The 27,312-nt window shown below is 33.8% G+C and overlaps 1 protein-coding gene across 1 annotated transcript; it reads left to right on the top strand.

Annotated features, from left to right (window-relative positions):
* Positions 1–13,470: 13,470 nt before the first annotated feature.
* On the top strand, positions 13,471–24,124 carry LOC123720571 (facilitated trehalose transporter Tret1-like). Its single transcript, XM_045677243.1, has 7 exons — positions 13,471–13,550; positions 19,945–20,100; positions 20,862–21,060; positions 21,157–21,347; positions 22,241–22,623; positions 23,235–23,346; positions 23,856–24,124. Exons 1-7 carry the CDS (start codon positions 13,499–13,501, stop codon positions 24,122–24,124), a joined length of 1,362 nt encoding a protein of 453 aa, XP_045533199.1. The 5' UTR covers positions 13,471–13,498.
* The last annotated feature ends 3,188 nt before the right edge of the window (positions 24,125–27,312 follow it).

Here is a 27,312-nt window from a genome sequence, read left to right as displayed (position 1 = left end):
AAGTAAAACAGTACGGCAATGAGCCCTGCAAACACATTACACTAACCGTCAGGCGTTTCAATATTTTCATAATGATTTATTTGATATACTTATATAACTGACAACGTAATAAATTAGTGAACACAACCTTTCAAAATACATGTTTACCTTCTTGTTTTTAGTAGTAGTAACATGGCATCAGCTAACATGAGGTGAGCCTCCTGCCCGTTTGCCCATTCATGGGGACCACAAATGATCTAAGAATATTTTTTGTCTACATTCATAAATGTATACAATTTGTGTATTACTGCTGAAGTTTCAATTTGTCTTTACACTTAATTGATTTCAGTGTCCATATCAAATAATATCATCCTAAAATAATTGACAACATGATGAATGATCCATGAAATTCGATTCAACAGACGCAGTGTAATTTAGCAATCTGTGACAGAAATTATTTGTATGAGGTTCCGTATAATTTATTCAAGTTAATGATTCATATAGCATTTGTATGATGTCATGGGAAGATAATGGATGGTTACTATGGTTTTGGATATCTTAAATTAAGAATTTGATTGAAGTTAAACTGAAACTGTATAAAGGGTAGATTCAAAATGTATCCTTATTGACGGCGAGGTGCGTTTTTGTGAAACTGGTTTGGATATACTATTTACATTTTGATATACTAACAATAATTCTGTCCTGCTCTATCGGCACCTCGCACCGACATCAAGTATTTGGCAACCGCCGTCTTCGCTGTATTCTGGGTATCTACACGCCCGAGAAGATCTCTAACGAACAACTCTGGGAGCGCTGCTGAGAAAGCCCGATTAGCCAGCAGATAAAGCGACGCAAGTGGAAATGGATAGGCTATACCCTCCGAAGAGATTCCAATTATTGTTGCAGATGTGGCAAAGAGAGCCGGAAAAACTTGGAGCGAGTCGAAATACGAGGCACAAGACTGACAGCGATGGAGGTGGAATGGACGTCCTCTGCCCCATCTTAGGGTTATAGGACGTTACGTAGTAACTATAATTAGGAACATAATATGGAACCCTAAAGTTTACTCAAGGCGTTATTAATTGAAGAGAGTGAATAAAAGACGAGTGACGGATTATTCGGAGAATAGATTTATTTTGATTGCTTCGGATTTAGCTAAACTTTAACCGTCCGCTTTTATTAGATTTACTATCATTTTTTGTTCATCTTCAAGAATATATCTAATTTATCTTAACGTATTTAAAAGATTGAAATACTTTATTTATGAATGTAGACAAAAAATATTCTTAGATAATTTGTGGTCCCCATGAATGGGCAAACGGGCAGGAGGCTCACCTCATGTTCGTTTGTCCAGAATAGAGTTTATTTATTTGTTCACAAAAAAGACATATATAATATTAAATACATAAGATACATATATCGCTACTGTGAAGTCACTCGAACATAGATGTCGATAGTGTCGGAGTCAGCATTCAGAAAGTGCTGATCTGAACAACAGACTGGTGCTAGCACTTGCTTTCACAAGTAAAATAACCCCTTGAAATCAGCCAAATTAAAGTGTAAAAATAGTGTAATGAAAATACAGAGACACGAGAAGGTATGTTGAGAGAATAAACAGAATATGAAACATGAAGTTGTACTAGACTCTTGTCTTCTTTAAGACTTTCTTTAAGACTAGCAACTATATTATCTGAGTAAGCTCGTAAATGCTGGTAAGTAATTTTAGTAGAAGTTTTTAAGGTTTAGTTTTGTTTTTGTATAATTTTTTAAGAGTTGGTACTCTGCTATTAGGAGACCGCCCTTTTGCGTCCTTTTTTATGTTTTCTCCTGTTTTGAGTTATTATGATGTAAATAAAGCGTTATTAATAATAATCCGATAGAAAATGAATAAATAAAATTATTGTATTTATTGGTCAAAGAGGCAAGGATTCGGAAACCACAGCGTCGATTGATAGTCAAACTATTGTCAACGTTCCCTATCTTTTTAGTGAACTTTTCTTTCTAAAATTTTTAAAGATTTTAGTTATTTTAATTCTTTCAGTATAAGATTTTTCAATTAAAGAAATAACTTTAAAAAGCAAAAATTTATTGAAATTCGATTTTCAGGATTTCATTTATTTATGAATTGAATTCAAAAAGGTAATTAACTTTGACGACCCCGGAACAGGCCTCAGGGTTTTCGTGCCACTTCCTACGGCCTCAATAAAATCAAGTAAATAAGCAAGAAACGTCTCAAGGCCATTCCTTATGTTCAATATAAAGTTCTAAGCTTGTGTTTCGATTAAAAAAGAAAATAGTTAATTTTAAAATAGATTAAGAGAATTTTTGACGGCAACTTAGAAGCTGGGGTATAAGCTACTAGTCTTCCATTAAAGCGTCGCAAAATCAATCTTGTTTGTAAATAAAAATATCTTGTCTTTGTATAATATTCGTTTTAATCTTAATAGAATGTTTCGTCACTTACTCCGTTGGCTCTGCTACGAGAAAGTTCTAGCGCCTGTCTTGTGCCACCAATGTTTTTGTATATCATTTAAAAATAAAATAAGTAAAACATTAATAGCATATGTTCAAGTACGGATAAGGATTATATTAAGTTTATGTTGTATGCCTAATCCATTTTTCATTTGTCTCTCATCTTCGCAACAATTTTCCAATCTTTCCCAGCTTTATCTTTTATGTAAGTATTTTCATATAACTCCTACAAATATCTTAATATCATCAATGCAAATTACAATCAGTTTATTGACCTGTATACATTTACCTACTTCAAACCTCAATTTATCGATAACTAATTAGTGACAATATGGGTACTATGGTTTTAGGCAAAATATTTGATAGTCTGTTAGTACGTAAAATCGTGGCCTGCCGCGTTTGCAACGTGATTACGGTAGGGATGTGAATGTAATAGTCGATAGTCGGAACTATCGTTAAAAAGGAAACAGCTCAGATTATTGTAAAAATATTAACATGAAACGGTAGAATAAAATGTAGAATGTAAAACTAATTAGATTGGCTTGGGATGCTACTTGTGTGGAGACGTTAATCCTGGCTTATCCCCGTCGTACTCCCTCGAACAAGCACAAAAGCTGGCGTGACAATAATAAACAGCTCAAATATAAGAATCTTTACTCCAACTTTGATGTTTCCACTGGAGTAGAGGCTCTTAGGCCGTGGAGTTCAATTATCTCGAAGTTTCGAGTGCTTTAAATTTTGACAGATATCAAATCATGTTCATTGAGAGCAGACTTTCTCCGATGTCTGCAAGTCCTTTGTAAACGGTACAACATGGGACTTTCCAAATAAATAGTAATTCATGTGGCCTATATAGGCCTGGTTTATCTGTCATTAGAAAGTAAAGTGTTAGTTAGGAGGAGGAGGAGGAGTTACATATTATATTATTTTTTTATGATTAAAAATCTAAAGCCTCCTATATATTTTTACACCTTATCTTAACTTTTGTAAATATGTATCCAGTTTTCTTAATTTTCGCCCCTGAAGATACAGATACAGTGTTTAATTGTATGGTAATATTAATATGATGTATGTATTGGGTAGTCTAAGTACATCACAGTTTTTTATATAGTGAGTGTAATATTTAGAATTATGGAGGAGTGCACGGGGCTAGGACACCCTCTTACGTTTGGTACACTAAAACAGACGCATATGTTTACCATATCATTTATAATTAATGTGCCGTTATACGACTCATGTAACAGCGAGTAGATTGTACGCCGTGTCGAGCTTAAATAAACTTACCGAAATAATTGACAGTATTAATAAATTTTTATCGTATTCGTTCACATCACTCATTAATAAAAGCGTGAAGCAAATCGACTGGAGCGTATTCTTGCATAAAACCAGACACATTTATCAATAATAACATAAAGTGACTTATCGTGAAACATTTATTAGAGTTTTCTCCTATTAAATTTCCATGACGTTATTTGCTTTTAAAAATACACGTTACCTCAAATGTCACAGCCCGCGGATTTCATTTGCTGAAACAGGAAAGCGTTATCCCGTTAAGAGAATAACAGGGCCGACACATTTCAACGTCTATTTAATGATTCATTTTTCTATAAGCCAGTCAACGCGAGTTTATATACCCACGATATAATGCGAAAGGGAGGCTTGAATCAGGGCGTCCTGAGCGCTTACTCCAACGTCCAATAGCGACGGCAATACCGTCTCTTTTTTTGCAAGTTAGTTCGATGAGGATCACCATAGATGGGACATCAGTTGGGTCATTATGTCACAACTAATGTCCTAGCCTTGGGGCATCAGCACTACGGATGTTGTGAGACCTACATCGAAATTGCATATGAAATCTTTAGAATGGGTATCGCTGTCGCTATTGTAAGTAACACTACTGTCAACGATGGATGTGTAAATCGATTAATATTTTTTTTAATTTTTCTATTTTATTTTTATTTAATAATTATATTACATAGTATAGTCATTTATCTCCTTAGTTATTTTCGAAAGGTAATTGTATTTCCCTTTAGGATCCTTTAAATGATATCATAAACTTTGGTTGTTTATCAAATAAACGAGCCAGTTTGGACTTGAGAATTTATCGGGATATTTTATAACTTGTAAACCTAAAATTAATGATGCCTTTAATGTTCAGTTCCAACACTTACAATCAAATAGTACTGTAAAATAATTAAAATAATAATTAAAACGGGATGAAATATTATTAATAATCAATTTCAAGGACTTTTTTGCCTTACACCAGTGGAACTAGTTGTCTTGGGTCATTTAAAATTGTGTTTACTCAACTCAAAAATATTAATACACGAAGCTTTTTGAAAGACAAGCCCCCTTATTCATAAAAACTATAACAATCTTTATTCACTCTTTCAACTCAGATACTAAGTATCTCTTTTTGTTAAATTGAGTTAACGCTGTGATGATCTGATGATGATATTTAGTTATTATGAGGGGGGGGGGCATGCAGCATGTTGTACTAGTGTTACGACATCATTTATGTGTTAGCATCACAAGTCACACACAACTGTTTTTAATTATTCGGTTTTACAAATGTGGCCCTAAACTTACAGCTTTGGTATCGGATTAAATTACGGTTAAAATAAGAGCTTTTTATCTTATACTTCTTTGTTTCACATCCAATCTATCACGGCAATAGATTAAAAATAAAATAAAATACATCTTAAGACATAGTCTAGACAGAAATTGCTATCGTAGTACTTAGCGTTACCTTAATATACCTATTAGTAAAATTTAAAACCACAGAAATTGTAGAGTGCTCGTTTTTCTCATTACGGGAGCATTGTAAGATACGCTGTTAAGCATTTCGTGGGTCGATCAAATGTTTTAAACGAGCCATTTGTCTCAGAACTGTAGTAAGGAGCAAGTCCAAAATGGCAGTCAGATCGGCAATACCACTAGCGTGGAGTTTTAGGCCTTAGTTTAAGTTAATGATTATACACTATAGCAAAAAGATGTACTCTGCCGTTCAAAATAAGCTTGTTTCGCTTTGTAATTTTGTATCTACCATTAACTTCGACGAATAAACGGAACAGTTAGCTCCTCTTCGAGTTTGTGGTTCCGATCGAGCCATCGCACGCTTAAAGCTAGATTAGGTAATCGATAACACGTAGGTATCGTAAAACAAATCGCGATTGGAACACTAGGATAATGGTTGCTGAACTTTTAACATTTGCATGGATATGCATCAGCTGTAAATCATGTTTTTATAAAAAAAAGAAACTACTTTCAATTTAAAATATTTGTAAGATAATTATTCATAATGCCGGAAGTCTCAATAACACATTAAGGGACAGATTAGAAACTAAACTATTTGTTTATTAATTTATTTATTTAATTACAAGGCCATAAAAAAGAAGATATACTTCTTATAGTGAAGAATATTTGCAATTATGTTACATTTACCATTAATTACTAACGAAACACAGACACAAATACACAAAATAATAACAATACATAAAATATAAAAAAATACAAAAAATATGGAAAAAAAGGAATGAGGATATTATAATTGTATAATTTGTGCGTGCTGTGGCAGTTACTGGTCCTGGCTCAGCTTATGCTGTGAAGCAGACGTGTTCCATAGTACTGGTCATTCTGCCAGAGACCACAATAATGAGTTTGTGCCTCAGGCAAAAAAAGAAAATATAAAATAAATAAAGAATTCTTGGAAGATTTGTTTGTAAATCGTAAATAAAAAATAATCATTGTCAGTTACTAAAACAGTTTAAAAAATAGATAAATAATTGTTTTGGGCAGATTAATAAATAGATTTCGTGGGATTTTTGTTGAGAAAGTACTTTACAACAGTACTTTATAAAGTATTTGATTTTAGTTGAAGATTTTTCATGTATTTATTTATGTAGGTAGCTCGTATAAGCACGCACAAAATTCTTTCACAAGTTATTTTGTAGGAATGAAACACATTGGTCAAAGCTAAGTATATTTTTTTTAAATGGAATCTTGCATTCAGACTTGCAGACTGTGTTGGCGAGCGTTGCTTTCTTTCAAGTGTCTTTAATCGAATAAAATAAGGGCTTAATAATTTAAAACTAGAGGCTCACGCTGGACTAACAAAAAACTGTAACTTGACTTATTTACACCGCTTAAACTAACACACATCTATAACCTACAAAGAACCATACCATAATTGACGTTTACAAATTGGTTACAAGTGTAAGATGGTTGTTAACATTTGGTTTGCGAAAGCTAAATATATATATAGATTAAGTATTAACTATATATATAAATAAGTATCGCAATACCGCGAGGAAATGTTGCCAGCGTTAAAGGTGTGCCACAGGGAATAAACTTTTTAAATATGTTTTAATTTTCTTTTTAATTATAACTACTTTTATTATTACTATGTCGTTTAAGAAAATTATATAAATATAAGTAACATAACTAACGTTACATAACTCACTTAAAATGTTATTAATTTGTGTAGACATATATTTTTTTATGTTCAAACACCATCCATTTTATCGATACAACGTAACATCAAGTTTCATGTTTGATGTCGCGCTCTATACGTAATGTATCATTGTTCTTACTGCTCGGGGTAGATAAGAAAAACAATTTTCGTTAACATTAACTTTTATGATACTTGTATACTTATCAATCACTGTAATGTACGTATTTGTTTCATTTAATCGTTAGTTCAAATGTGTATGTTGAAACATGTACTACAAGAAACTAATTAACCTATTAAGAGATTTTTTCTAACATACTAAGTAATAGTGATGAACTAGAAACCTCTTAGGTTAAAACTGGTTACCGAAACGATATTTCCTACTTTATTTTAACCGTGATGTGATAGACACTACGGGTACATTAGGTGTTTTTCGTTGCAATACTCCGCGTTAGGTTTTTTACTAATTTATTTATTTATTAACACTTCATTGCAGTAACAAAATAAAATTGACAAAATGAAAAGGAACTGGCGGCCTTATCCCTTTCAAGCGATCTCTTCTAGGCAACCACTGTGAAAAAAAAATATATTGAATTAGATAAGGTAAGCAAGAAGTGCAAAATACACGTCCATAATATATAAAGTTATTTAGACAAAACTAAAACAGGAACTAAAAACTAAACCAATAAAGGACGCTTGAAAAATAAAAAGTGCACATGAGTCACGATAACATTAGATCATTCTCACGTCGGGTAGTACGAAAGTTAGGGATGCGATGTGGACAGGTAATGTTTGTTAAGTAGAGATTTAAGATAGAAGGAAGATAGAGAAGAAGAGACTCACTGCAGAGACCTTAAAGGATTCGCCAAAAAGGAGGAGTTATGAGATGGGATTTCAAGGATATAGTTTTGGCTTTTGAGATAGGAAGGAGTTTTAGGGTTGAATAGGATGGAATATAAGATGTGGAGAACTCGCACTTACTTACTTCTCTTCTCTAACACATGTATTATAGACTGTAGTTTAATTTGCTGAAACCAAATTACATGGGATGCCGAACCACCTGGTGACACAACTAGTAGTTGCTAAACTATCCATTCGCATAGATCCTCCAGGTATATCCTGTGTTCGGGGTGTGTCATTAACTGGGGCAATGAAGTTTTGTAATAGCAACGTATGTTCTGCTCTAAATCGTACCTGGATCACGCCCATAGGCCAGATAGTCCAGCAGCATGTGCAGAGAAATTTGTTCAGTGTTGCTATCACAGTAGGATGTAACGCTGGTTGCGACTGATAGATAACGCCTTTACTTCGTTGTACGCGTCTAAAGAGTACGCAAATATTGTAAATCTTGCTGGGTAAGTTGGCTTCCAGTGGACTGCTGAACATAGAATTATGTGGTAACATGAAATCGTACCACGAAAGACGCTTAATAGAGTTCTTGTAGCACTAGAATACTTAATAGTCCTATAGTTCCTGATAGTTTTTTAGACATTGGACATTTCAACCCAGAAAATATATTTTTTTAAGCGTACAATGCTTTGCCAGCTTACTGATCACAGCAGAGCATATCTTATGGCTTTCGGAAAATAAGGTCCCATTAAAATACACACCATTGTAATAGTTCCCTATCATTTTTTCTTTAAACCTATCAGGAACTAGTTCTACGAGAAGTCTATGTTTGTGCTCTGCTGGTAAATGTTGTGCTAACTTCACAGACACGAAAGACGCCTCAAGCAGGCATACACATATTACATTAATGAGTGCTTGTGTGTGTATGTGTAAGCTATAGTAAGCTAATGTTACTACTACTACTATAAAAAAATCAATTTATTGATAGATTATGACCCGGTCCAAAGACCGGTCGTGCTGGAAATTTAAGGGGAGAGGCAGTCTAGCAGTGTACGTCAACAGGCTAAAACGAGATATCAAATTACAGAGCCCAGTCTCAGCAATCAATACTTAGACTTTCTGCACAGCAAGGGAATGAATAAATTCAATATGGCGTCATAGTTTCCAGGAAATTAATGTAAATACGTGCAAATGTAGGGAAATCCGTATAGTGGGCTTAGTAATCCTTCACACGTACGTTGCCCTTATTACGGCAAAACGCTCTAAATTGAAGCAATGTTCCTAAACCACAGTCATTTACACACAACGTCATTTCACAGAAGATCGCTGGTAGGGCTGGCAAATAAGCGGACATAACCTTAAAGAATAATAATAATAACTCCCTTATTTCAGAATACAAGTTAGTTGTTATGGTTAGTAAACAAAACAGAAAGACTATAGTGGGGCATAGCTTTAAACGTTTAAGATACATGTATTCTTTGTTTTCAACAATTTAAAATCGCATACGAAATATCACTAAACCTCCTCCACCAGCCGGTCTCGTGTTATATAATAAATTATTTTGAATAAATATAATTGGGAATATAAAGGAATTAAATATATTGTGTTAATTAGTTTGGCGTAACCAGTATTTGTGTTGGATAATAAGATTTTCTTATGCTAAGATTCATGAAGTAGACACATACGATTATTGGCGACATACATATTTAAGACATAAAATATTTTGCCAGCCCTATCTCGGCCGTCTAAATTACGCTTACCCGCATAATGTGCGTAATAAAACTCTTTGTTTTGTGCTACCCATTGTTTTTTTCACTCGCAATATCAACGTTTTTCATTACGCTTTAGAAAAAGCCTGGTGTTTTAGAGAAATTTATTTGTGTTCTATATTTAAATAATCCTTTGGTAGAAGTTGTCAGAAGAAGTATCTTGGCGAAATACTCGGCTGATTTCTCTCAAACTGGTTAACTATTATCAAAAATAATCAATTACTTCCCAGGCAAGGCAAATAGGAGCAGGCAACAGTGACAACCATGGCGCGAGAAATTTCTTTCAACAATTTACTACTCACAGACTCACAACCACATAAATGCTATTTATCTATATAAGATATACTAAGTTCAGGCCGTCAACGCACTAGCTAAAGTTGATGTCCATATCCGTTCATGAGCTGTGATGACTGCCGGCGGCCCTTAGGCTCGTAAGAAATAATACCATTCTGTGCTAAGTGGAATCTTATGTTTATCTTATCTATGGCATCCGCTTTAGCGAATTTGTTGTAATGTACTGGTAGTATAGTACTATGTAGACTTAATATATTTTGTTGTATTATTATTACATTCCTAACCAAAAATAATGAATGTGAAACAATTTAAGTGTCAATATTTTAAACGCTGTATGGGTTTATATTTTTAAATGCCATAAGTAGGAAGCAGTGGTTCCCATGCGAGTCTCAAGCAGAGCTACACTGGCCAAGCAGCCGTCATAAAACACGGTTATTAGGCTACAATTATAAATATATTTGACCAGCGGACCTGCATGATATTTCAAGTTATTACGATATTAAACAAAGTATGAAAGTTTTGACTGAAGCGTCATCTACCGGGTTGATTTGTGCATCTCAACCGTCCAGGGTTGCTACCCAAACGCATAAAAAATCATTCAAATCGGTCCAACGGAATAGGAGTTCAGTGATATACACACGTATAGCAGAATTATAAATATAAACAAATACTATCGCCTACAACATTTTACAAATTTTATACAACGAATTATCGTAATTTACGAGGTCGTGTAAAGCTAACCTTTCACCCGAAGTTGTTAACACAATCCCTACGTCTTGCTAATGGTACTTACGTCACCGTGACCACGCACGCTGTAAAGCACGCGAAACGTCGGAAAAATTTAAAATTATTTAAAATAATTATAAGTTTATAATAATACAAACGGGCGGATTCCAACCTTATGATGGGATTTTTTAATTCAGATATTTTTTATAAATTTAAAATATACTCTATATTTTTCAGTGGGGACTTGGTCTGCAGCCCAAAAAGCTCTTAGGTAGATCCGCTCCTGTATAAGATACTCTGTATATTACATAGATTTTATATCGTTGAGACATAACCAATTCTCACACTTGAATGGTTAAGTTCCACTTTGTATTGGACCTTTGATTATATCTCAGTTCGTATTTCGTGTCAATAACCGTATGATTTCTATCGAAGAGCTAAGATCATGCCACCGATACCGTCTGCATTATAATATCTGTAAATTTTTAGATTTAAATGCATTGTTTAGTAATAAAAATTACATCATTAAAAATTTTTAGGACCTTCTTTACAATACTGTGGAATATCGAATAAATATTCCAAAAAAATATAAACGACTTTAAAACAAAAGACCAGTATAATACTCGAATCAGAACAAATGTAAGAGTACCAACCAGGCTCCAGAAGATATAACTCCTTATATGGAAATTATATTCGTTTTTACAACAAAATCCCAAGCGAAATTAGATCATTATCAATGAATAAATTCAAAACTTTTATTAATGAATAAAGCTTTTAATAAATTTGACGATTATTTAAATGATCCTAATACTTGGGATTGATTTGCTCCACTTCAGCACACAATTTGTATAACTAAAAACTTGGCGATTAAATAGAAGTGGTGGAGAGTTTCTTGCCCGTTGTTCACCCTTGACCTGGTAGTAAATGTAAATTTAGAATCAATTTAACATCTCTTCTATTGACGTTCATAAGTTTACTTAGTTACCTATATGGATTTGGAATGGAGAAGAATATGGATATATGGATTTGGAAAAGAAATAAAAAAAATAAGAATATACGACCTTGAATCCTATTTAAAGGTGTAAAATCGCAATTTTCGAACATTCAAAATACCAAAGACAAATAACTTCAATTGCCTTTGGTAATACTGAATATTTTTTTTAATTTGGAACAACTATTAAACAAAAACTAGCACATATGAAAATTCGCCATAGAAAATTATATGAAAACTTGTTGTAGCTAATACGAATTTTGAATAATTTATTTAAATCTATTATGACAATGAATATATTAAACAAAGCCTTCGAAGTACCTGCGAGTACGGGTTTCATACTTCATATACCTTTATACAGTACATTACCTATTTACACTACTATTGTAAAAGATACACAATCTATATAATGTCTGAGGGTTGGCTACGTGAAAGCTGTGACGCTGGAACATGCAGGTCGTTTAACAAATTAGATCAACTGTAAAATCTCACCAATTGAAAAAAATCCCAAGATAAAAATTTAAATATAGATGTAAACAATTAATAATAAAACTATGTAACATCGTTATACCCAGGTTACCTACGTGGGTAACACTGAAAATGTTTAGAACTGGCCAGTTAGAAACATTGCCAATGAATATTTTTTTTTAATTTCAATTTTAGAACTCTTTGGTAACCGTACAGTAGTATATTGCATTCATTTGTTTTAATGAATTGGTGGCAAATCTAAAACTCTTGTTACACGTGAAAATGAATGTAACGCGAGAAAATTTTTGTTCAATGATTTATTATGACTTTTGTTTTGAGCTTCCTTAACAACAAAACTATGATAGGACTTTAAGGGCTCTGAAGATGCAGTAAAAGCGTACGAAAATGCCATAGAAGAGATCCCTAAGGAAGAATGGGCCCACTGCTTTTCTCAGTGGTTCCATTGAATGTGTAGAGAGGAACGAAGATTACTTCGCAAAACAATAAAAATATTGGCAACTTTCTACAATAAACCGTTTTTCATTTTCTAAACGTTTTTAGTGTTATCTAGGTATTTACTAGGTCATAAATAAAACATTATCGAAACCTGGAGATGACATTTTATAACTAAGGCTCCAATTTCAAATTATATTATACATACAGTTATACTTATAAAAACAGTTAAAATATAACGATCTTGGGGAACGGATAGAAAACACCATGCGGTTTAATTTTAATGAATTAGGGATTTATTACAATAAACTGAAAGCTTAACCACTCGACTACATTTGCTCTGATACAAACGTTTCGTAAACGAAAGTAACTTTATGCAAATTTTCTGGATTGAGCCTTTTCTGAAACGGCCATAAATCACATTTCAGCTTGCTGTAAACGTCTTTAACTAGTGGAAAAATCAAGAGAAACATTTAAGTCGGGTTAAAAATTTATAAACAAACATGAGCATTGTTGACCTAGTGGCTTTACCGTGCAATCCTCGATCTTGTCGTCTCAGTTCGAATCGAGGCGTTGCACCAATGGATGTTTATCTTTGTATGCAACATTAGTCTTGCTCTTACGGTGAAGGAAAACATTGTGAGGAATCCGGCTTCTTTGAAACCCAAAAAACGACGATATTGAGACATAATCAGACACACTGCCAGGCTGATTGAAACTGATTTGTTTAAATTTAACAATACAATTTATACACACACATCAATAACACTTAAATAGATTTAATTAAAAACTATGGCTGTATTGCGTTAAAAAATGATTCACGTAATATTCGGATGTGTTACTGTGAGTTGTGACTAAAATCCTAAATATAATTAAAAATAAAAAGATAATTTCGCACGTATTCAGTGAACCTGAAATTTGAAAAAAAAATATGATTATTAAAGTCTTCATTTAACTATTTTAACTCCGTTTAAGATTGTACATTATTTCTCAATAGCTAATCCGTGATAAGATACAAGTGATAGTGTAGAATAGTTAGTCGGTAAAATGTTTCATAATGTGCTGAGGTATAGAAATCAGATATTAATAACTATATGTGGTAAGTAATATTCAGCAATAAATATTTACTATTTAAATGAAAAATGTATAAAAAGTTAGTTATTGTAATAATTAATTCGTCAAGTAACGATATGAATCATTTACATAGCACTTTATTGTAATAAAACCCGTTCAACAGCAGTCAAAAATAATTAAGCTTTTTAGTTATAATCAAATATGTTATAAAAATATAATAAATCAGTGGCGCTACAACCTTTTGTCAATCTAATAGGTAAGTAGGTGATCAGCCTCTAGTGCCTGACACGCCGTCGACTTTTTAGGCTTAAGGCAGGCCGGTTTCTTCACGATGTTTTCCTTACCCGTTCGAGAGAATGCTAAATGCGCACATAGACAGACAGTCCATCGGTGCACAGCCACTGTTTATGTTACATTGATCGATTTTTGAAGCCTTTTTTAACTAAATTTCTTAGTATAAAAGTGTAGATACAGGCAAACCGATGTCAATATCTGCTTCATAGACTACGAGATAACCTTTGATACGATAATGATGGATAACAAATAACAGATCGAAATCTTCGCAGTAAGTAGGCGAAACTAAAATTTGAAATACTTAAATTATTTTTCTTGTGCTAATCGAATATACTAATCTTCGTATTTATTTTTGGTTAGATTGGAGGACTGGTGATTAGTGACAATGAAACGTACCTTTCCATAATTTTACATTTTAATAGTTGCTAGTTGACTCAAAAAACGTTTAAGTCCAACTATATGCAAGAATTCTATGCAATATAAGTTTCTTTACAAATTAGTTATTTTTATTACAATCCTTTGCTTCTAATTGTGATGAGGAAAGCCCTTGACTTGAAAACTGGATTATATTACACAATATATTTCATTTATTCATACAGTTAAGCAGTGTAGTTGTGCGAATTGGCTACAGCGACACTCATCCTAGAAGTTTTAGGTTCAAACCCAGCTGAGCACCAATAGACGCTTTATGTGCGTGTTTAACACTTAAACGGTGAAGGAAAACATCATGAGGAAACCAAACTGGAATATCTGAGACTTTAGTAGACGCTGTTTGTCAGGCGTAAAAGGCCTGATTACCTACTAGCCTATAAGAAAAATAAATGATCATGAAACATATAAAAATCTCCAGCTCAAACCTGATTCTAGCGCCTCTGGTTGTTTACTTGTTGTTTGTTTATTCACTCCAAAACAGCGTAGAACGAACGAGAAGAACTGGATTGAACCCGTCCGCCACTCGCTGAAAGTTTTTTTGTTTTACAACATGATGTATGGGCATTACTTGAAATATTAATTAAAATAACAATACGTAAGCCTCAATTAAGTGTAGACATGGCGCATACTCAAACACAGCAAATCGTCATGCATTGAATCATTAATCAAATATTATTTAAACTGCTAATTTAAAATACTATAAAAACTATTTAAACTGAAATTAAATAGGCATCAAGTTAGTGACTGTAATAATTTGTAAATTTTATATTTTCAGGATTAATTACAAATAAACAGAAACTATACTATACTAGTAGTTACGACTTCTTTAAAATTTATCGGAAACAAAAACCTATTCCCAAATACACATTAGTATGTAGTCGCAATATCTTACGTTATTTTTCGTTTTGTTACCAAGATTTATGTTTTATTACTCACTTTAGAGTACGTCGTTGAGAGGACCAGGTTTATATTCGTTCCTTTTTCTGCAGTTACTTGAAGTCCAGCTTGACATAGCAAGATGGAATTTTTTATAAGATTATAAATATCATGTTGCATTTTTGAAGCGTTATTGTTTTTTAACAAATACGTTTTTTTCTAACAATAAACTTTACAAAAGAGAGTGCAACATTAAATGAATTACAATCAGTGGCGGATTCGCCAGCATGCTGAGTAGATTGGAGCCTGGGCAGATCTTGGGGCCGCAAATTTGGGAACCGGATTTGTTATTGCTACCTCATTGAAATTAAATAATTTTCTACATACCGTTTTTCTTATGTTTTATAGGTAGAAGTCTGCAATAAATATTGCCGATAACTTTCCCTTCTAACTTGTAATTGTACATTTGGTGTAGGAAACTTCAATATTCTAGAACTTCAACTTCACTCGCAAAAAATAGAACACGCTTCTAATCACTTTACTACGCAGGCAACTAATCACCTGCACAAATCAGTCGCCGTCCACACTTGTTTTCTACTAATCACCTGCACTCGCACTAATCAAAGTGAATACAGGCCTTAAGGAAATGTGAATTAACCGTCTTAGTGTTCTATATTGTTTTGACACTATGTTCGTGTGGCCGAATGTCACATTATAGATTATAGAGACGTAATAAATGAACACGATGCCATTCGTTTTATTAGAATGGAACACCGCGCAATCTTATCCCCGGTTCACATTATTCCAGTAGCATTCCAGTCCAGCATTCCAGTCTAGCGCTGGAATGCTACTGGAATAATGTGAACCTGCACTGGAATGTACCATTCCAGTTATCAATCCAGTCCAGTTGACTGGAATGACGGTCTATTTTTCATTCCAGCTAACCAGATTACTGGACTGGAATAATGTGAACCGAGCATACAGGTGGTCGGTTGCCAATGTGTTAAAGGCAATTTGTCAGTAGCGCGTAGAATCGATCGTTGAGTTCAGACTTGAGTAGCTCTCTGATCGACGCCTGCGCCGGACGTGCGCACTGACTGTTTAAATATTAAATTGTAATGTCGGACGACGGTAGTAACATTAATTTTGCAATTATTAATCGCGTTGAATCTGCGACATCAGAAGTGGGATCGATACAACAATCATCCTGCGTGCCTACCGCAATGCCGACGACAAAAGACGACGGACCCAACACGTTTACGTCTGAATTATGGGCAAAATTTATTCAAAATATGATGGAGGGCTTCCAAAATACCAAAGAGAAGCCTTCGAGTGTGGGTGATAAAAGATCGCTAAAATCATGTGAGATTTATCTACCCTCGTTTAATCCAGACTATTGTCAATTCACCACAACTCAGTGGTGTAAAGAGATTGAATACCACATGAAGAACGATTCGTCGTCGGATTACGAAGCTAGGAATGCTGCCTTGACTCACTTGCAGGGACGTGCCAAGAAGTGGGCAGCACGTTCGTACCCGTTGTGTAAAACCTGGAGATAGTTTAAGGAGCGACTTACTCTTTAGTTTGTTGGAACTAGGAGGTTTTACGGCTTGTTTCGTGATATGGTGGACTATTCGAGTCATCACGCGGTGACTTACGTTGAATATTCCATCAACAAAATGGCGCCGATTGACCGGCTGGAGACGGGTTGGAGTGAGTCCAATAAAATTGAGGTCGTGATTGCTGGCATCACGGATGTTCAGGTACGCACAGATTTACTTAAAAATACTCCGACAAGTTTTGTGTCACTTGATAGGCATTTAAATACGTACCCTATAATTAAAAACCTTAAGCGATATTCAGACAAGACTCTTGGTGAATATGAAGCTTCTAAGCGCCCTAAAATAAGGGAGTTAACTACAGGCCGTCGTTGCCATTTTTGTAATAAGGACATTTTAAACGACACTGTTAATTGTTAGGTAAAAAATAAAACCTACCCTCGCATGTCTGTTGATAAATCTAGTGAACAGCCAATAGTTGCGCGATGTTCTTATTGCAACAAACTTGGACATTCTGAATCTCCTGTTTTACAAAGTAACGAGAAGAAAAATTAAAAGATTCTAAGCCACAATCAAAATTGCTTGATGTTTGTTCAACCACTAACGATTCCTGATCAAAATTTCCATAGACAGTTATACTTTGCAAGCACTGATTGACAGTGGTTCAGAATATAAGTTGTCAATGTGTTAAAGTCAATTTGTCAGTAGTGCGTAGAATCGATCGTTGCGTTCAAGTTGAGAGTCAAGAGTTGAGTAGCTCTGATCGGCGCCTGCGCGGGACGTGCGCACTGACTGTGTTTAAATATTAAGTTATAATGTCGGACGACGGTAGTAACACTAAATTTGCAATTAATCGCGTTGAATCTGCGACAAATATATATGTATATAAAGAAATGTTTTCGTATATTTATAAAATGACTTGTAGGTAGGAATATTTAACCAGCACTTACATTTAACTGTCATGCGTATACATGGCGTACTGAATGAATCTGAAACAATAATATATTGTATTAAATTCTTAATGTGCTAACATTCGTTCTAAGTCCTTCGTTATTTTTAATATTTTTTTTTCTTATTAAACCTTTAATTTACTTTGCGGATTTGAATGAATGGGTAATGTATGGTTTCACTGTTAGGTCAAAAGTATATTCGGACATTGAAGTTTGTAGTACCACATCAGCTATTTCTTTGTAAATGTGGCCTGGAGAGCAAAGGTCCAAGGGCATTATGTATGGGAACACATTCACATTTTGATTGTCATTATTTTTAGACGTGACAACGTCTAGTAAATCGATGAACGTCACCTGCATGAAAAAGCATGACTCATTGTCCCGCTACGCTCATTGTCCCGCTACGCTCATTGTCCCGCTACGCTCATTGTCCCGCTACGCTCATTGTCCCGCTACGCTCATTGTCCCGTTACGCTTATTGTACTCTTGCGCCGCATCTTTCTCTCTTCCACTCGAAGACTAAGGTATGTTTACGATATCATTACATCGATGTTTTGTTACGACGTTGTCACGTTAAAGTATCGTCTGTAAACCGACTTTATTTTATACTTTATATATAACCGACCGACCGAAATATTTGCTTCAAGCGGCATGAAGACCCTTGGTTTGAAAATAGATAGTAAATGTAAATAGTACTTTTTTTACATTTATACGTGTTACTTATAAACGATATTTTTATAAGAGTTTCTAAATATTTTTTGTTAGTTAAAAAATAGTTTAGATTAACTAGACTATAATAATCACATAACTTAGAAAAGTGGTACATTTCTTAATAGAATACAAAAACCTATTTCTCTTACGTATTACATCAAGATAACATTGTAAACAACAAACATAGCTCGCAGATAAATTAAATTCCGCAAGATTAATTCTATTTGATAATCTCGGTCATATTTTCAAGGATTTAAGGTTTAAGAAGATACATACCAAGAATGTTAATAGATAAATAAAGTAGATAGTGTTTAGTTTTAAGATACTAATTAATATGTTCTTTCTTAATGCACCCAATTATCGTTCTTCCTCAAACGTAATGCTAAAACCTATTTATGCAACGAACAATTTCGTGCCTGGTTTCCGTGGTTGAACTCTCAGATTTCTATCTCTCTTTCCTTATCTACTCTACTTCTCTTAAGAAAAGCGGTTAAACTTTTCTATACGTAGGAGAACAGGAAGTCGCTCTTTACACAAGTCACACTCGTAAGTTGTAATGCACGTATAATCCATTGAATCGCGGCCGAACCTTAAACACAACGACTCAGAATTGCGAGTTGGAACCTTAAGCATTAACCATTGTGAGACACCAAAAGTGAGTTTAAGGGGACGGGAAACCCTTGTAGCAACTTTACTAATTTTTATTTTAAGATAATATTGTAACTAACACTGACTTTGATGAATTAATAGTTATAATAATAATAATAGTTTATTGCAAGAATATGGTACAAAAAGGTGGTAAGTTTGCATATTCTGCCACATACAATGGCGCGCAAATTTGTCTTTAAAGGAGTTTTACATTTTACATTATTAGTCATATGAATTGGTCAATTCTTATATTATTTGTATCGTACATATCATATCAAATGTTATTAAATTATCAACTACAACAATATTTCAACTACAGTGTCTCACGCAAATAATCATTTATTGAGTAATACATTTTTTCCAAAAGTAATACAAGTCACTTTTAAACTTTTAAAGATCACTGCTGAGCGTCGTATTGCTCCCGACGCTGTTGTGGCAGAATACTGATTTCATCTCTGATGATTTCCAGCTTGATGAATAACGTTGGCGACCGTAGCGCCCAGGTTTTGTGTTACCTGGTCGGTCCATGTTGGGTTGCGTCCCCTATGTCCCTTTCCCTCCATTTTTCCGCATAATTTTTCAAGGTTGGCCTCATTCCGGACAATGTGGTCGACACATTGCTACACTCTCTTGAGATAAAAAATAATGCGTTTCAGGCATTAATCTTGATGGCATGCAGTTCCAGTGAATACGCAGCAATGTCGCTTGTACCATATTATTAAGTCCCCGATGCGGCGTTTATCTGCGATTTTAGGGTCCATGTCTATGATACACGGCGATCCAATCCATTCCAATGCGACGTCTAATTTTGCCTTCCATGCTTCATGTGTTGGATATATTTGACCCTAAATATATCTATTTATACCTTCAAAGAAGTAATATATACATGACTATCTATGCTATACGGAAATAAAATCGTCACAGATTATTCAACCTTCATGTTTTTCAGGGTATGTGGGTCATCTGCTTTGTGGCTATGGAATCAGTTGGACGGCGCCGATCATTCCGAAATTGGAGAACCCTGACGAATCTCCATTATCAAGACCACTTTCCGACATAGAAATGTCTTTGCTGGCATCTGTGTTATATATTGCTGGGTTACCGGGTAAATAGTTTTATGTAATATTTTAATTGTAGTTGAACTATAATAAAAAAATATATATTATAATAATAGAAATGTTAGGTATATAATTGAATTCTATAATCTTTGTTTTTCTAACCATTTTGGCGATTTATTCCATCTAGTTACACCCTTCTTCAAATTAACATGTAATACAAACAGATGGATAACTAAGGGTAAGATTTAGAGTTGACTTAGCGTCACCTATGGGTGAGATTAAGAAATGAGACTTACTTAACAGCAGTATCTGACTTATTTCATAATACCTCACGTTAATGTTTGCATTCAGAAACGCTCGAAGTGAAACTAAATTAATATATTACATACAATTTCAAATTGATGTTTCTTGCATATGTTTTTGTAAGGAATATATAATTAAAATCTAAATCTCCTCAAAAGGTTTCACTCAAATCATACCAAAACCAATAGAAACCAGACTTTGAGAAGTTTGTTAAGAACAATATTTTTAATTAGGATTATGTAAACTTGGCTTAAGTACAACTAAGCTTAGCCTGGACTTTGACCGTCTAACAACAACCTTTCGGAATCTCAGTATATGGCTCAAATATCTCACGCACTGAATTTAACACTAACTACAGTAATATATTTAAAAAAATAAAATAAAGTATCAACTAAATTCTAAAAGGTGCACATCGAATACTGCCGGTTCTTTCAAGTCTTTCAATAATATAGAACATATTTAACAATTGTTTCCAGCACAATATATGTATTTTTTAATTCCACAGCTGTGCTGTCGATGAGCTGGTTCTCCAATTTCAAAGGCCGAAAAGCAAGTTACGTTCTCTCGGCAACTTTTTACATCATCGGTTTCGCCATGTTGGGGTCAGCTACCAACTTCACGATGATGTTCATTGCTAGAATCATCAACACATTTGGTTTTAGCATAGCGAATATGATAAACACCATTTATATTGGAGAAATCGCGTAAGTAAAATTCGGTTATTGCAAGATTTTTGTTTCTTTATCACGTCATCACGAGTATAAATTTTATATTTCTGCTTATGATTGGGAATTCTATAGATCAAGCAACATTCGAGGGATCTTCCTGACTGGGCTTGGAGTAATACAAACATTGGGATCCCTAATATTATTCAGTGTCGGGCCTTTCGTTTCCTACAGTATGGTATCGTATATTGGTGTTGCTATATCTGCAGTATATTTCCTGGCAGTTCTCTGCATACCTGAATCTCCTGTATATCTTGCTTTGAAAGGTATGTTGTTTTTTATTTATGAATCAACAATGTTAACCATATCGATTACGAATAAAAAATAAAATTAAGATGAAAATACATTTTTATATTAATAAAAACAACTATAGAAAATCATTAGTTAATGTGTTTAAGATTGTTATTTTGTCAGTATTTCATTTTGTAAAATGGAATCAAATAATACGCCAACATGACAGACAGACACCAACTTGTGAACTTGTGAACCAATAAGTTTAGGGTTACAGATATTTTAATCTCATAAAGTATTATTACCAGTAATATTTGCTGGTCAAGATTTTGGATGATATTACAAGTTTATATAATTTGGGTGTGTCATGTGTGTATTATAACTAGTCTGGCCATTAATAATGTTACATAAAAAAAAATCTTTTTTTTTTATATTTTAATTATTTTGAATTTGGAACACGTATTGAAATCCTCTAGATTTTGCGCCGTTTACTTAATTTGCGATAAATACGCATTGCATCATATTCTAAATAATATAATTTAGACTTATTGCAATGTCGGCGGAGTCAGAAAGACTTTTTATTTTCGGTCGCTATTCGTAACCGCCGGATAGATAGTTGTCTTTAATTTCTTCAAGAATCCCTTTCCGTATGCGAGAAGAGAAGATCTCAAGAGAACTTTATTTAGCAGTAGTAACAATATAGATTTTCCATTAAAATATTAAGTTTTCTTTAGTTAAATGTTTAATCTCAGTTTTCTTTATTTATCTATTAAAGTTCTTATGTTTTACATATTTTGCTTATCAATCTGATCTGTTGGTTGTGTTTTCATTGCTAATATGTATTTGTGTAGCTACAGCTACACAAATATATATAGCTATATAATATATAGCTAGATTGCTTATAAATAAAAACAATATTAAATTGCAGATGAAGACAAAAAATTAAGCCAAGTCCTCCAAATACTTGGTAGGGAATCCGAAATAGAAAACATAATGGAACTAAAGAATACTCAAGTCAAAACAAACGATTTAGAAGACTGGAAAGAATTGTTTACACTTAAATGCAACAGAAAAGCATTATTTATTACTGTAACTATAAGCGTATTGAACTATTTAAGTGGTATATTAGTGGTTGTTTTTTTTTCGACATCGATTTTCAAAATGGCGGATTCATCTGTCCCGCCAAGTTTAGCTACTATTATCATTGGATGTACTCAATTGGTAGGGAGTGTTATTGCTCCATTATGTGTGGAAATATCTGGAAGGCGAATTTTGTTATTGGTTTCAACTGGTGTTTGCTGTGTTAGTATGGTAAGTTCGAGTTTTATTTATTTATAAGAGTACACAGGTATATTATAATACATTTCCTATTCCATTATCCAATTTATATTCTAAAGTACATGTCAATAACGGTGGATATAACATTTAATTTATTAAAAAATTTACACTTTCGAAATGGATGAGAAAAATTACTAAATATTTTAGTTTTTACTTAGTAAAAATACTTATTCGCTCGATGCCGATTAGGTACACGATACATCAACGCTTTTTTTAAATTGATCAGCCTACTGAATTAGTGGCAATAATTATTATGTTCGAAAGAATTAAAATTTTACCTTTTTATTATGATATCTTTACTATAGCTAATAGTTTATTGTATTCTCTATTAAGAGCTTTTTTGAATGTGCCAGGCTTAAGAACTCTTAGTTTGAATCGAAAAATTATTTTTGCTTGGGTGACAAGTTAGATACATACAAAGAAAAGTTCCTAACTATGAATTAACACTTCCGTCCGCCTCATATGAAGTCTTAAAAGATGACTGGATGTTTCTGGAGTCTGATCCTAGATTTTAGTTATATGTTTTTGTTTTCCAAATGATGACAAGAAAATACGAGAGATTCTAATACAAGCTTCTTTTGCAGGTCGTATTTGGTTTCCATTTCTTTTTGATATACATAAACTCGCCCCTAGTGGAGCACATTAAATGGCTCCCCTTAGCCTCATTAGTGATCTTCTTCATGAGTAATAATATGGGTAAGCTTACTTAAACAATACTTTTTACGATAATCGTATGGTACAAAGAATGTAAAATGAATGAAAAGCGGTGCTGCACGCGTAAAGTACGTGTGTGTGATGTGAACGTGCACGTCGTTAAGTTTAGCCAATCAAAACGCGCCAATATTTCGCGTAAACGTCGTGGATTCAAAAGGAATAATAGTGGCGGAGTTGACGTGTATAATATTGCGTGGTGTTGCCATTCTATCAAAACAAATGCAATCGTGTCACTAATATTAACTTTGAACAACTAATATTTTTATTTCTCCTTAGGTATTCCACAAACTTAATGCTACACATACGTCTGTATTCTTTAAATTTGTGAAGTCTGTAAAGCCAAGAGTTCATTAATTTACTTACCTTTTGTTTGTTATTAATATATAGAAAATTACCTATATTAAAGAAACAGTACAAGAAAAACTGTTTGCTACACTACACAACTACATTTATAAAAAAATAATCATTGTCTCAAATGTCTACGTTTACAGGCTTTGGTGTCATACCCAGTACACTAACAGGGGAATTATTCAACTCCAATGTTCGAAGCAAAGGCACGGCCACCGTATTCGTGGTATCTTGGATCTCTGGCTTTATCATAACAACCATTTTCAACACTCTGATCTCATCTGTTGGTGCTTATGCTGTCTTCTGGTTCTTCTCTTTTACGTGCGGGTTGGCTTTTCTCTTCACTTTGTTCTTTATACCAGAGACAAAGGGTAAAAGCTTGATTGAAATACAAGAAATTCTGAGTAAATGATTAATTATTTGTATATTTTTTATTATTCTTGAAACCTTGAATGATTTTTGGTATTTTTAGATAATATACTTCTTTTATGGACAGAATGTAGTCCAGTCCATATATTTCTCTATCTCCTATAACCTGTAATCACATCTAACGATTGCAAAATAAAGATCTATTAATCGGTTTGTAAAAACAAATGATCGTCCGTTATATTAATTAAACAACAAAACAATACGACTAACTGATTGTATTTATGGACGATAGTGCACCGATCTGGTGGCGTGGAAGCGTACATGCAAGAAGTTGGGATGCATCGTTTAGATTTACCAGCTCAAAATCCTGACCTCAATCCAATTGAGCATGCCTGGAATGTTCTAAAGAAACGTGAAAGATCAGTGCAACCTGCTCCACAAAACATCAAGGGGCAGAAGAGTGCCTCAGAAGAGTTTCCTTAGGTACCCGTCTTTTACAAAATAGTTTAGATAAGATAGATTGATATTACTTTCAACACAATAAAGGTAATCTAATTATGTATTTAATTTTAAAAATGGTGGACATTTTTTTACGCTGCACTCAGATTATATTAAAATACATCTTTCTACCATCTCCTGTATCTCGACCAGGCTTTTTCCTTTTGTTTCTGGGATGAAGATGAAAGTAAACAAAAAATCCAGACCACAACCCTCGCAAAAAACCAGAACATATAGTGCGGTCCCAGTACTGTTAGAATGGTGTTGAAAACAGTTGTTACGATAAACCCAAACAGCTAGGACAGACCAAAGTATTGCCTTTTCCTCTGCCCTGCTATAGTATTTGGGACAGTAGCAAAACCTGAAATAATAGAATGGTTAAATAGATTCAGATTCATATACTTCCCGAGGTCTATATTCATAATAAAAACAGCCGCAGTCTTGGCTTCAAATTTAAATCTATCATCAATTGATTATTTCTTATGACCAAGTCACCTTTCTGTGCCATAACACATGTCGATCATTTTTGGGTATCAAGCCTGCTAGTTTTATCTCGATTTTTAAGTAACCGTACGAGCACATCTTTATACACACTTGAAAGTGAAAAGCAGTGGTATTCGAACATATAACCTCAGGTTTAAATAATTACATTAACGATTCTCTCTAAAACGCACTACTTTGGTCGTTAAAATCAATTTTTCAATTCTAATTTTATTACTGAGATTAGTGCGTTGAATCAGGATAACTAACAAACTCTTCAGCTTATAAAAACTACTAAGCTTTTACGAGTAAAAGTATGGTAAAATAAGTCCTTGCTTAGTGTAAATTAGGCTAGACTACTTTATAACCTACTTAATACTATTCTATCTTTCTTAATTTTATTTCGTTTGGGACATTACTTTAGAAGCGCCGAAGAAGGAATTTTACGTATTTGCTTATATTGGGTTAAACTTACCCACGTTATTGCTTAGATAGAATATGACTTAAATTACTAGAGGCATCCATTTTACGTTGTCGATTATTGGTGCTTGAATGCACCTGAAATGCAGTTTGAACTTAACTTAATAGCATTTTAAACCAAATGAGTCTTTGTTTTGTGTGTTGAAAGTCCACTTATTGTACACACATTAGTAAAAATATAAAATAAATTGTTATAAACATTATAATTTAGATTTGAGAAGCCTTTTAAGTACAACATATACAGTCAGGGTACAACATATGTGACAAGGTTCCCAGCTCTACCATAAGGCACTTAAAACTAAAAAAAAAACTCACCAATAACGGGAATATTCTAAAATATTGATATGTGATTAACTCACAATATTTTTAAGCAACCATGAGATACTATGAGAGATAACGCTACAATAGAAATACAAAGTAGCAGATTAAGAAAGCAGCATGATTAGTACAGAGAGTGCAGACAGAAGTGACAGGACCTAGCAGACCTAGGGATTAGTGAGATGAAAGAAATATAAATGTAAAGTATCTAAAATGAATAAAATTATTATAACATGAATAATCGATAAAATTATTGTAAAGAATAGCAAAAGCAGCCACCTTCGAACAATAACAAAGGGCACAACTAATCCCCCACTTTGCTGAGTGCACACGATTATAATTGTCGCTACGTCCGGTCGTATTGTGGATTTGGAAATCTCGAATATCGATGTGGCGAATAATTCAAAATAATTCTTGAAGAAAAGTGTGTTTATGTATAAAGTGTTAATAGAATAATAGAAGTATTCCAACGAAATCAATCACTTCAAAAACGCGACCTTATTTTAGTTCAGTCAGTTCAGTTTTTAACAAAAATAATACAGCTTAACAAAAATCCATACTCGAATGACAGACACAGGCTCATCACTAAGATACTACAATCCCATTATTGTAGTCACTAGACCACGTAGACTTTGCACTGATTAATAAAAATAATAATACATCTTATAAAAAAGGCGTAGAGAAAATCTTAGGTAAAGAACATGCCCAGAACGGTAAATTTACTTGTTCAGATTTCATTTGAACATCGACCAACTGCTGACACGGCTCACGTGGTTGTTCTAAATTTTAACAGCTGAAGGTGCGCGATACCCCAACAGCTCACAGGAATAATATTAGTTATGTGTGAATAGTGTGGTGTGTGGTGGCAAAGTGGCGAAGACTACTTCAAGGTCTTAATTATCGCGGTGAGGCTGCCCGATAGCTTTGTGATAATGCCACCACCTTGAACCTTTGATTCTACCCGTAGGGCTCCGTCTGTTACCTTAGGTCTCTTGCTGTAGACATCCCATATATATACGGATATATACTTATATATTCACTATTTATGTGTTAGGGTACGGCTTAGATATCCTTAGGTTTGTAAATTTCTTACATGTCACCCTCTCATATATTTAGTAATCTAGTGCAGCTTGCTCAATGCTCATACGTACACTATATATACTTCATACATACATATACTTCTGACATTTAATACATATAAATTTAATCACACATTTCATAGTCCACTAGCTGGCAAGCTTACAATACTTATACTTAGATAAGTAATCAACGTTAAATAAGGCGGTGGTGGTATTGCAGTGTTTAGACGCAAAACTCAGATATATTTAACAAATGCCTATGGAATGATTAGAGTAGTTGTTCTGGGCATGTTCGTTCCTATTATTTGTAGTAAAAAACCGCCTACCTATATTAGACTCACACCGGGCAACTGAAAGAGAAACACGCTGTGAATTT

Source organism: Pieris brassicae, chromosome 1 (genome assembly GCF_905147105.1).
Source record: "Pieris brassicae chromosome 1, ilPieBrab1.1, whole genome shotgun sequence".
NCBI classification, from domain to species: Eukaryota; Metazoa; Arthropoda; class Insecta; order Lepidoptera; family Pieridae; genus Pieris; species Pieris brassicae.
This window is presented reverse-complemented; position numbering and strand designations above follow the sequence as displayed.

Bases quoted from the DNA above. Each gene is read 5' to 3' on its own strand.
- LOC123720571 (XM_045677243.1), top strand. From the start codon at position 13,499: ATGTTTCATAATGTGCTGAGGTATAGAAATCAGATATTAATAACTATA. The intron at 13,551-19,944 runs GTAAGTAATATT...CATGTTTTTCAG, and splicing joins GATATTAATAACTATATGTG to GGTATGTGGGTCATCTGCTT. The intron at 23,347-23,855 runs GTAAGCTTACTT...CTACGTTTACAG, and splicing joins CTTCATGAGTAATAATATGG to GCTTTGGTGTCATACCCAGT.